General features: G+C 44.9%; 1 protein-coding gene across 1 annotated transcript in view; it reads right to left on the reverse strand.

The window, feature by feature from the left end:
- Nucleotides 1–2,666: 2,666 nt before the first annotated feature.
- ZFYVE28 (zinc finger FYVE-type containing 28) overlaps nt 2,667–12,135 on the reverse strand; it is a 29,929-nt gene continuing 20,460 nt past the window's right edge. The window contains exons 5-13 of the mRNA XM_028718485.2: nt 11,944–12,033; nt 11,371–11,460; nt 10,147–10,248; nt 9,356–9,505; nt 7,644–7,780; nt 6,104–6,217; nt 4,816–4,902; nt 4,224–4,336; nt 2,667–3,541 (exon numbers count right to left, since the gene is read on the reverse strand). Of these exons, the coding sequence (XP_028574318.2) occupies nt 3,416–3,541; nt 4,224–4,336; nt 4,816–4,902; nt 6,104–6,217; nt 7,644–7,780; nt 9,356–9,505; nt 10,147–10,248; nt 11,371–11,460; nt 11,944–12,033 (1,009 nt within the window). The 3' untranslated portion in view covers nt 2,667–3,415. The remainder of the gene's footprint in view (nt 3,542–4,223; nt 4,337–4,815; nt 4,903–6,103; nt 6,218–7,643; nt 7,781–9,355; nt 9,506–10,146; nt 10,249–11,370; nt 11,461–11,943; nt 12,034–12,135) is intronic.

Genomic DNA, 12,135 nt, shown 5'->3' on the forward strand with positions numbered 1-12,135 from the left:
GCAGTTTCAAAACAAATTCGGGCGGGAAAAGGACGGGGCTTCAAATTTGAATTGGAGGCGGGGCCATCGCTCTCCAGCGGGAGTACAGTATATTGACGTGAGGGGTTTTTTAAAAATAAGGCTTCTAGGAGGAGGTCAGGCTTCTAACACCTCAGAATTCAGAGTAGTTCCTTCGTTCGACAATTTAGACTAGAACCCCTCGCTTCATGTGTCGCTCAGTAGTAGAGGAGGTGCTTTGCATGCAGAAGGTCTCAGGTGCAATCTCCAGGTAGGACTAGCAAAGACTCCTTGTTGCAGAGAGTAGCTCATAGCTGTCAACTTTCAGATTTGAAAATAAGGGATCAGCAGCCTCGAAAATAAGGGATCAGCAGCATAACTGTCAACTTCCGGGTTTGAAGATAAGGGATCAGCAGCCTCACCTGTCCCAGAGACAGTCTATGGGATATCTAACAATCTGGGATAGCAGCGGGAAACGGCGCTGAAATAAGGGAATTTCCCTCAAAAAAAGGGAAGGTTGACAGCTATGGAGTAGCTGCCAGTCAGTGGGCAACACTGAGGCAGATGGCCCATCCAGTGCCCTACCTTGGGGCAGCTTCCTATATGTATGGATGGGAAAGGTGCAAGAGAATTTAAGGCCTCCTCTTGTCACCACAACTCATGTGGTTGGGGAGGGTAAGAAGAGTGCTCTGTGAGAGAAGTAACCTGGGCTCACTGTTATAGTGCAACAAGATAATTTCTCATAGGGAAAACAAAGTTTATCTGTCATATACTGCTGTTATTTAATACAATAGTTTACATGAACATGCATAATTTAAAGTAAGTGTGTGTGTGTGTTTAACTTGCATATCCTGACTGATTTCCAGTCACATAAGGTAGTCATATTTTCCTTATAGAGTTGGGCTTGTGAATGTATACGCTTCACCACATCCACACGGTTATAATTTTGACAGACATGGTGGGGAAGCTCCTCAAACATAGACGTCTACTGTGTCTCATCTGCAGTTTATATGGAAGCACTCGGGTCTGGGTTAGGTATGACCGACAGGGCCATTTACCCAAGGAAATCCAAACCTACCATGGTGTCAAACAAGGCTGTGTCCTTGCGCCTACTTTATTCAACTTCTATATTAACTCCTTAATAGGAAACATGGAGAGAAAAAATGCCCACCCCCCTAAATTGGCTACTACACCCCTCCCAGTTCTCTTGTATGCGGATGATGCAGTTCTAATTTCCTTCTCCTGTGTAGACCTAAGAAAACTTCTAAGATCTCTCACTGTTTATTGTAATGCCTAACAATTAACAATTAACTATAGCAAATCCAAAGTTATGGTGTTCTCTAAAAAAAGAATGAGACACAAATGGAGAATTGACAATTGACCTATTGAACAGGTATCATTTTTTAAATACCTGGGTATAACCTTCCAGGAAAAGGGCTCGTGGCATTATCAGGTTAATAATACTATTGCAAATGCCCAAAGATCTACCAAAGCTATTTTAAGGTTTTTCTATGGAAAAGGGGGCCTCCCAGGTCTTTGCTGCAAAAATATTAACACAACTGACATGGTGGGGTTGATTCATGGGTAGCTGCAGGGAAACATTGCAGTAATGGAAAAGGAGAAATGGAAACACAATTATATCCTCTGCTATTTTGCAGAGTAAAACAGAAGGCCTGTAGTCCTATTGGTGCCGGCTGCAAGTAAGCCCTGCCAAGTTCAAAAGGGCTTTTTCCTAGGCAGGGGTGTACAGAACTGTAGGCCTACCATATACCTTAAGTTATGCCAAGGCCTAATCCCCTGCTGCCCTCACCCTCACTGATGGAAACTGTTGTCAGCCCTGTTCCTACACTACTTCCTAAAGCAAATGTGAGAGGAAGCTGACAATTGCATTATAATGAAAATTCATAATAAATCTTACAAGTGGAGCTGGCTATGCTTTTAGAATAGTCACCACTCCAAATGCAGCTGGGGAGATGGTCATATGAAGGACAGAGGGAAGTTCTGCACTGGGTTTCTGGGATGAAAATCAAGGGGTTTGGTAGAGGCGGAATTACAGCCAAAGTGTTGGCAGCATTAATTGCTGAAGGTGGACACCCATGTGAAAGGCTGAATGAACAAATGAATCCCTGTAAACGCTTTCAAGGTAACCTACCATTCCATTTACAGTGACACCTCTGGATGCGAACGGGGTCCGTTCCGAGCCCCATTCACATCCTGAAGCGAATGCAACCTGCGTCTGCGCATGCGTGTGAAGTAATTTTGAGCGTCTGCACATGCACGAGCAGCAAAACCCGGAAGTAACGCATTCCGTTACTTCCGGGTCCCCGTGGAGCGTAACCTGAAAATGCTCAACCTGAAGCATATTTAACCCGATGTATGACTGTATATCAAAGAGGTTATCTGATGCTGGAAGGCAGGTGATGTAGCTCATCAAACCTGCACAGAGAGGAGTGGGGATGGCCGGAGTGTGAGCTGAAGGAGGGGGAAAAACTCCACACACACACACACACACACACACACACACACACACACACACACAGCAGGAAGGTTTAGAGTTTGTATTTGCATTTTCCTGGGGAAAGAAGTGTAGCAGCAGATTCTGCCTCTCAGTATCCAACAGTTAATTCAGCAAAAGTGTTTATTTTTTAGCCCAGAGAAGACAAATTGGCAACAGTAACAGATAGCATTTATTCAAGTATTCAGGAGAAGAACCAGCTCTGCCTGGTTTCAAAAAGGAGCTATAAATCTCCTGGAGAAGCTTCAAAAGCGTCGTCCACACAACAGTGTGGCAGGAGAGTTTTACAAGAAAATACATTGCATATGAAGACTGTTGAAGCCCTTAGCTGTATCAGAAGCTGGTGGGCAAAATGTCATGGCTATCCTCCACAAGGTTGCTGCTGAACTAGAGATCCTGCCTTTCAGTTCCAGTGAAAGGCTCCATAAAGCCCTTATTGCACATACACCCAAATCTAGTAATGCAACCTCAGAGATTTGTCAAAAATAAATCCACAGGACTGATGACTATCATGGGGCTCTTCCAAAAGCCAGGCAACCAGCACCAGGCAATCCCTCCATGGGCCACAATTTACTCTAAGGAAAGAGTAATGGGGGAAAAGATGCTTTTACTGTCATTTACAAGAGCTTGCCGAAACATCTTCTACAGTAAGCTCTAGCTCCAGCCCAAGGAATCCCACTGGGAGTTATTTATATTAAACAGCAAAGATTCAATCCCCAGCTATTAAAGCCTGGCGTTCCCATCTCTTGCCCTGACCACCAAGGCCTTTGGAAAGTTCCCAGGAGCATCCTAATAAGACAAGTGTGGTTGTGCCCACAGTCCTTTGCTGACAGTACAGGCTGTTGCCACTTCCAAAGTCTTTGGTGTCTCCACAGGCACAGAAGGTGTTTGAGGCAGCTCCAATCAACTGGTATTTTTGCTAGTGGAAGGCAAGTGGGTGGTGTAGCAGTGTGTACAAATGCGGACTGGCTTCAGCTGCTTGAAGTGGGGCAGAGGCGCCAAGTGTGACGAGCAGTGAGAGCAGAAGATCTGGGGAGGAAATAAGATTATGCGTCAAATAGAGCCGAGGGCCATGTGGTACTGCAAGCCCCACTTCACATAGAAGAGATGTGGTTGCTCTAATCCTTTGGTCAAGAAACAATAAAAAACATGATTGACCCAATAGAGGTCCCAACAGGGCCTTGGATTGCAGGCTTGTTCAGTTATTGCAACCTCTCCCCATCCCTCCCATCTGGAGAGGCCATCCTTTCAGGCACAACCTTTACTCACAATATTTTTTTAAAGGCATCTTTCCAGGGGAGAATGTAAGCCAGTCTTGCCCAACCAGGGACCCCTATATGCTTTGAACTACAACTTCCCTCATTCCTGACTACTGGGCCATGCTGGCTGGGGCTTATGGGGTTGCAGCCCAAAAGATATGGAGGACACCAAGCCCAAGCCCTGGCCCATGACAAGATACACTATAGTTAAAGCAGTGTTCCCCAACCTTGGGCCTCCAGCTGTTTTTGGACTACAATTCCCATCATCCTTGACCACTGGTCTTGCTAGCAAGGGATGATGGGAGTTGTAGTCCAAAAACAGCTGGAGGCCCAAGGTTGGGGAACACTGGTTAAAGTGTTCACAGGCATGGTCTGCCTGGTGCTTTTGCAGCTGCTGCTGCTTCCACTAGAATGAAAGTCCCAGGAGGTCCTTATTTAGCCCCATCGCCTACCTTGCCACAACTTCGGCAGTGGTGCCGTCGGCGAAGAAAGGTGAAAGGCACACGGCAAGCCATGCAGTGGCTGCAAGTGCTGTCTGGCACCCAGTCTGGTGGTGCTAAGGCATCTGGAAAAGAAAAGAAGGGGAGTTGGGGACATGGCCACATGTCTTCTAAAGTCTGTCAGAGCCATAAAACTTCCCCAGCTAAAATGTGTTAAGAGAACTCCAATTACAGAGAGATATATGTTTATTCAGTGACAAAGCAGAAAGTAGTTCACGAGGAGTCACAAGTCATCTGCCCAGGCACAAAGCCTCAGGAAAAGCCATGGGGCTCTAGAGTGGGGCACGGTTTGGACAACACAGCCCCTAAAATGTAAGGCAAGAGGGGGACTGTGCAGGATCTTTTGCTTACTGCAAATCAAAGAGCAAAATTCCTTTTGTCAGCAAGGCCAGCCCAGGGTCCCTGCCTGTGCATAATAAATCCTTGAACATGGGATAAACCTTTCTTGAAGTCTTGGCAGAGTGAGAGAGAGAAGCTCAGACCAAATTCCCCAGGACAATAGAGATGCTCAGGAAGAGGCCTGTTTCACATTCTGGGCTCTCACCTTCTCTCCCAGTGCCTCCCCGGCTTCTGGAGCAGAGAGCACAGTCTGCCAGCTGAGAAGCTGTTGGTAGCACATGGACCTCCACCTCTGAAAAGGAAAAAAGAAAAGCTATAAGCATGCAAGTTGCTACTGCTCCAGGGAAAAGGCATCTGTGCTAGGGCAAAGATACAACTGGCATAGACACCTCAGCTGTATGTTCCTATAAATGTTCCATTCATTATCCTTAAAAAGGGGGTCCAACTTCATGTTACGAGGGAGACACATAATCAGACATACCCAACTTTGTTTTAAAGTGGGGAGGGAGAAAGAGGGATGATGATGCCTAAGCACCAGCCACAATGTGGTGCTTGGAGTGTGTGTTTTCTATGCTTATATGAAGAACTAAAAAGTACTCCATGTTCTTCACCTCAATTTGCACCCCCATGCTCACTGGTCTAATGCACAACTGAAAGACGAAGGGGCAGGAACCTGGATTGAGCAACGTCACACTGCAATTAGCAGCAATCCTTTGAGGAAAGAGAATGTTTTATTGGGCTTAGAGCAAGGGTGTCATTAACAAACTCAGTTCCAGAGACACAGTACCAACATGTAGCTAAAGGAGCCCTGCTCTCATTCTGAGGTCCATTAGCCAACAGAAGTAATTAGCACAAGATAAAATATTCTTTTCAGTTGTGGTGCCGAAAATGAAATTACTTCTCAACAGACATTCATTCGGTTGCCTCTTTGCCCCCAAACCCTTAAGAGTGTTCTATTGATTATGGTAGGCTTTCCCCCCAGTGCAGCCTCTGATGAAGTTTTTTCTTTGTGGTTGCTGATGCGGTTTCCACTACGCAGTTTTTGCTGCTGTTATTATTTTGCTTTTATTTTGTTTGTGAATTCTGTGATTATTATTTTTTGTAAGCCACCTCAAGTCTGATTTTAGGAGAGAGAGATAAGATATGTATGTTGAGATAAATAAATAGAAAATAATGAAACAGCCCCAGAGTCCTTGAAATTTAAGTAGGATTGATTTAAGTATTACAAACAGCCAGCCCCAATCTGGTGCCTGCTGGTCCAATAAGTTTTGGAATACAATTCCCATCTGTGACCATTAGTCATACTAATTTGGAAGACCTTAGGTTGGGGAAGGCTGCATGACAGTATAAATGACTCAGTATGTGTCACTAACATGACTGCCCAGCACTTTTAGTGGAGCAGCATTACATGTCCATGCCATACCTAGCTTCTGCACATGCAAACACTAAGGAAATGCTATGAAACCATGCACGAGTCAAGGAGTGTCACTCACGGCCAGTGTCTGTCACCTCCTGTTCCTCTGCCCGGGATGTCACAATTTTAAATACAGTCTTCAGGATGGCACGCAGATCACTTGCAAAGTTGGTTTGGAGCTGGTCTGCCACTCCTACCCAAACACAACACAGCAATTTGAGTAATATTCATTGCACAATGACACAAGGGCAAGAGATAAACATGTAGATTTTAGCCAACTAACACAAAAGTCCTTCCTTAGAGGGAAACAGTAGTCAACAAGCTTCTAACCAAGCAATTCTTTCCATCTCAAATCTGAACCAATGGGATACTATTTTTTCACTATCTCCTGCCAAAGAGACTAATTCTCAATTTAGGTGCCAAACCTTCAGGATTAAGGCTAGGCAAGAAAGTTCATGCAGTATCTGAGCTGAACTAAAACTTGCAGTTCAAAATCCTTAGGCAACATGGGGGCAATACTTGCCTGCTTTACAGGCAAGTTCTTGGGCTTCTTAGCTAATGTGTGTGAAGCACTTTCAGCTGAGTCATGCAAAATTTAAGTACTTGCCCCAATGAATATATATTTTATTAAAATGGATGCAATTCCCTAATCATGTAATAAGACAATAGCTGCCATCTTCTGAGCTATTTTTAATGGCATGTGGAACAACTTGTTCTAACTTGCCATCATATCCAGATCGGGATATTACAGCTTGTAGTCACTGTGATGCTTAACTAAGGAGTCGTCAACCTTTTGTGTGCTAGGCGGTACATTTGGAATTTTGAGAATTCTGCCACGAGCAGTGGTCACAAAATGGCTGTTGTGAGCGGAGGGGCATGCCGCAAAATAGCTGTCACAGCTAAAAGATAAGGAGAGGGGGGAGTTCAAAGTGGTGTGGGCAAGCCCCTCCATCAGCCATCCTATCAGTGTCACAGGAGGAAGGCACTTAACATTAGCTACTGCTCGGGCAGAGAAGATCTTTGCACCTCTCCTCTGTTCAGAACAGATGGGAGTATGGGCCTCCAATGTTGTTTTCCAAGGAAATGTGGGCATGTTAAAGCGGGAGTGTTGAAGAGGAACTGGGCAGGAAAAGCAAACAATCTCTTGTCAGTTGTGGACTTTTGAAGGGATGCTTTACCGAGACATTCTGCATGTAGCATAAGCAATATTGGTGGGGACTTTTATCTCAAGCCCTGCTCCTCCTAAAAGCTTATTTGATTCTAGAAAACCAACTGCTTCCTGCCAAGATCTCTTCCCCAACAGGGCAACAAGAAGCTTGTTTGGAGGTATGATCAGGTACGCTGTTCTTCCACTTGGACATATCTGTTCCTTTCCAAAATCTTGACCAGCAGGAATGGTCAGGAATGGTAGGAATACATTCCAAACATAAGGAACACCTGTTCACTTGTCCAGTTTGTCCAAATCAGGGAATCTACAGAGGCTTGCCTGCTTATATATATATATTTTAAAAAAACTCCCTTCTGCTGCCAACCATACACCTGCCAGCCAATGCCCCAGTTGCATTGTGGGATATTGGATGATGAAGACCTCCCTTATCCAGCAAAAACAGGGTACTCACCAGAGATGCAGACAAACAGTGTGTGGATCATGTCCTCTGTAGTGGTATAACGGGCTCGCAGTTCTGCCCAACGAGCCGTCTGCGGAGCTTGTGTGGTCACTCCTGCCTTGGTGCTACCAGACCCCTGCCCACGCTGCCTGTTAAGAAGAGAACAAGCAGCATTAGAATGGGTATTAAGGGGTTACTCTCTCACCTTCTGCACTCCTGTTCTTTCAAAGTTCTCCCTTCTCCCCCCCCCCTCAAAAAACAACAACCACCTAAAGGCATCATCTTCCCTAAATATATGAATGCCAGGTAAACAAATGCCAAGGGAAGGATAAGCAATATATACAGTAAATGTTCCCACATGAGCTTTCGGTCAGCTAAGATTTTTGCACCCCTTCTTTCTGTTTCCCAGAGACAATAGCCACTGACTCCTCAAACGCTGAAAGAGGTAGTGCTCTGACAGGGTTTGTCAACTACCTTGGTTCTCTCCGAAAACATTGGAAAACCAAGGCGTGGCTTCTGATTGGCTACAGGAGCTCCATGCACTCAATGGGAAGTTGTGTTGGACGTTCGGCTTCCAAAAAACGTTCTCAAACCGGAACACTTACTTCCGGATTTGAAGCCTTCAGGAGCCAAAACATTCAAATCACAAGGTGTTAGAGAACCAAGGTATGACTGTACTGCCACCTAGCTGCAAAGTTTCGATTACTCCTTTACCTCTCATGTAGTCCACACTCTGCTCAAAACCTACAAGCACTCCTGATTCCTGCAGAAGTACTGATGAAACCTTTCCATGGTCTTGGTGCTGTCATGGATAACACTTTTAGTGGCTTCCACATTAAGGATTTACTGTGGAAGAGCCATGCCTTGTTAGCTCACTTTTACAGAGCACCTACATGACACTGTCAACAAAACAAACCCTTCTTATGCTTTCCCGGTTTAGCTTTGTTTCCCCCAGAACTTAAAAAAACAAACAAAACAGAAATCCAACTTTATTTTTACTCGACAGAAAAGCTACAAAATTTCCTCAGGTGTATAGTATAGATGGCCTATCGCGCTCCTATTCTGATTCGATTGCTCTAGCCATTTCCCAGATTGTGTTCTAGCATTTCCTTCTCTACGGTATGTCTCTCTCTCTAGGAATCAGCTCAATCACTTTAACCCTCCTCTTTCCAAAAATATTATTGTCATTATATCAGTCTCCCCACACCACACCTAAATTGTGATCCAGGGTGGTGGTGCACAATCATGATCTGGTGCGCAGTAAAGCGGAACACAGCAATTAATCTTTTCCACACGGACAATGGGCCCAATGAAATCAGCATACAGTGGTGCCTCGCAAGACGAAATTAATCCGTTCCGCGAGTCTCTTCGTCTTGCGGTTTTTTCGTCTTGCGAAGCACGGCTATTAGCGGCTTAGCGGCTATTAGCGGCTTAGCGGCTATTAACGGATTAGCGGTTATTAACGGCTTAGCGGCTATTAACGGCTTAGCGGCTTTAAGAAAAAGAAAACAAACTCGCAAGAACTTGCAAGACGTTTCGTCTTGCGAAGCAAGCCCATAGGGAAATTCGTCTTGCGGAACGATTCAAAAAACGGAAAACCCTTTCGTCTAGCAAGTTTTTCGTCTTGCGAGGCATTCGTCTTGCGGGGCACCACTGTACAATCTCAGATTCCAATATTTTGGGCTGAGGGCGGGTGGGTGAAGAGAAGTGGTTCTTGGTCATACCTTGGGACAGCCGAGACACGTGGTGTCGCAGCACCTCGGAAGTCAGGAGAATCTATATCCTTGAAGGGCTGTGAATCTGTAGTGCTCTCATTCAGTACACGCTTCTCCAACATGTAAAGTTCTTCCTTGGACAACACACGCAGCAAATCCCTATAAGGGAGAAGGCTCATAAAGGAGGCATCTAGGAAAACAAGACACTGAAATTGCCCTAAAGGAACAGACTGGATAACCCAGCTCTCATGTACTACCCTGGAAGGAAGGTCAGATCTACTCTCGTTATGGTAGGGCTTCAGTTCAATGTGGAAACCAAGCTCGCAAAAAGGAGCTCATGCCCGACACACCATGTGCAAATGCATATAATTTGTAACCCCTGATGAGGAAACCTGCTGCTGTATCTCTCCCCCAGCATGCACACAAACTCTGATCATGTATCCAGAACATCTTGCTTCATCCTCTGTTAACTGCATGTCTGCTTGCAGGAGAAGGACACCAGTAACATTTATGCAATAATTTCCATTTAACTGAGGGTTGATCAAACATCAGCAAAGTTATGTGGTAGAATACTTCTTGGATTGCGCAGCTTCAGACTGCAGGGTGGCAGGGATTGCATTTTTCAAATGAGCTATATTAGCCCTTCCCGTGACTGCACTAAAGCACCGCAGTCAGGTGATTTTGCTGAACACGTAGCTTGGGTTCTTAACACAAACCCCTCCACAAAGACCCAGACTCTTCTTAACCTGGTGAAGTTCCAGTTGTGTTCCTGTGCAACAGCTGCTTTTATAGACACTCACCTGATTTTTCTAAGCAAGACGTAAAAGGGGCTAAAGACTCTGGATATCTCCTCAGGCCTCCGCTCCAAATTGAGGGGTCCATCTGGGTAGATCAGAAGACCACTGTGTACGGGGAAAAGAAACAAAACAAAACACACAGGGAGGATTGGATTTCCTGATCTACTGCTGCTATGTATGTTTTTCCTAATACATTAATTATTATTGGAGGTGGGGGGTCTTTCCCAAAATGCGAGAACTTTCAAAATAATAATGGGGAAAGATTAATGGGAATTGCTCTTTCCTCATATCGTTTGGGCAGAGAATTCTCAAAATGAAAGCTGGGACACTGCAGTAAACCTTGTCCAGGTTTCCTCTTTTAATTTCTTTTCCAAGATAGCAAAATTTCCCTAACTTTAAATTACTTTTTCGGTTAGTTAGCAGATGTGCATTATTCAGCTCTGATGCCACTGCTCTGCCTATATTTTGTGCCCACCACTCTCTAAATTCCTACTAGCAGCTATGTTTCCCAAGGAGCTTTCAGTGTGTTACCCACGTTGAAAGGGAAACTCAAAAGTAGCACAGCCACTTACTGCTGAGATGGGGACATAGTGCTGTCCTTTGAAGAACCACCATGAGTGGAATTTGACAAGGCAAAAGCTGGTGGGAAAGGGCCACTTGCAAATAACTGTGTGCTGGTACCTCAGGCAGTAGCTGCCCCAATCAGGATCTAAAGGAGCAACAGCTGGCTTTGGGAAAGTCCTCCCACCTCTAAAGTAGTCACACACACTAAGAATAGGCAGGGAGGATGGCCATTTGGAGAGAGGGACAGTCCGAAAGTTTTAAATACAGCACAAGCAAGCAATCTTCCCAACTGCATGAGCCAGAGCAGTGGTGGGCAACTTTTGGGGGTGTCACATCCTCCCTACCACCATGAAGACACACATGAGAGACGGGGAGAGGAACATGTTTGGACTGCCAAGATGCCATTGCACACCTTCCTGCTGCCCAGAAGATTGGCAAGAGCCGAGGAACTTATAGATGTGTAGCTGATTTATGTACCATGAAGGAAGAGGTAAAATGAGAGACCTCCTTTTAGACAAATGTGACTTGCCCCAGTTTCTTCGGTTAAGAATGCACACCTGCTTTGACAGCTATAATTGCCAGATTGAACATTCCACATGTCTCGAGTTTATCGAGCTACCAGGCTCTATACTCAACCAAAATATGACAGGTAAAACCACATACCTGATAATGGCCAGGCGGGGAATGGTGAACATCAGCTGCGGTTCATACCCATCAATCGTCTCCTGAGTCAAGTAGCCAAGTTTCAGAGCTCTAGATGAGTGAGGGAGAGAAGGGGCAGGAAATGAGGAAGGAAGGCGTGGGCAGAAGTCAAAATCCCCAGTCCAAGTAGATAATTATCCTAGACCTCACTTGAGCCAAGCTTCCCACATCAAAAAGGAGCATTGGCTGGTCTGCGTCATAAGGTTTTGTAAAGACCCATCTTTGTGCCCAGGTTTTCTCTGATCCATAAAACAAGACCCTGCTTATTATGCTTTAATCTCTTGATTTTTTAAAACATGTTTTTATTCTACTGCTTTGTTGGTTCTGGAAAATGATTGCATTTTTTAAAAAAATGATACTGTTTGTATTTTATGCTGTATGTTTCCAAGAAATATAAAAAACATGAAGCAGATTATAAATACATCTAAACAAATAAAATAAAAACAATAAAATAAGATGAACGTTCATTCTATTGGAGAGGTAGATAGTGCTTGCCCAAGGATCTTTCCAAGCCACAGAGCGCAAAATCCTCACCTAGCCACAGTTTCACAGAAGAGCACAACAATCTCCTGCTGCCTATAGATTTCTTCGGGCGACTTCACCGAGACTAAAGATGACACGTAACTGGAAAAGAGAAACAAGCTTTGAAACCCAGCTTAGCCACTACTCTCAGCACCTACCTTGCATGCAAGCCCAAGACATAGCCCTAATTTTCTGGTCTCCCTT

The sequence above is a fragment of the Podarcis muralis genome, chromosome 2 (assembly GCF_964188315.1).
Source record: "Podarcis muralis chromosome 2, rPodMur119.hap1.1, whole genome shotgun sequence".
NCBI classification, from domain to species: domain Eukaryota; kingdom Metazoa; phylum Chordata; class Lepidosauria; order Squamata; family Lacertidae; genus Podarcis; species Podarcis muralis.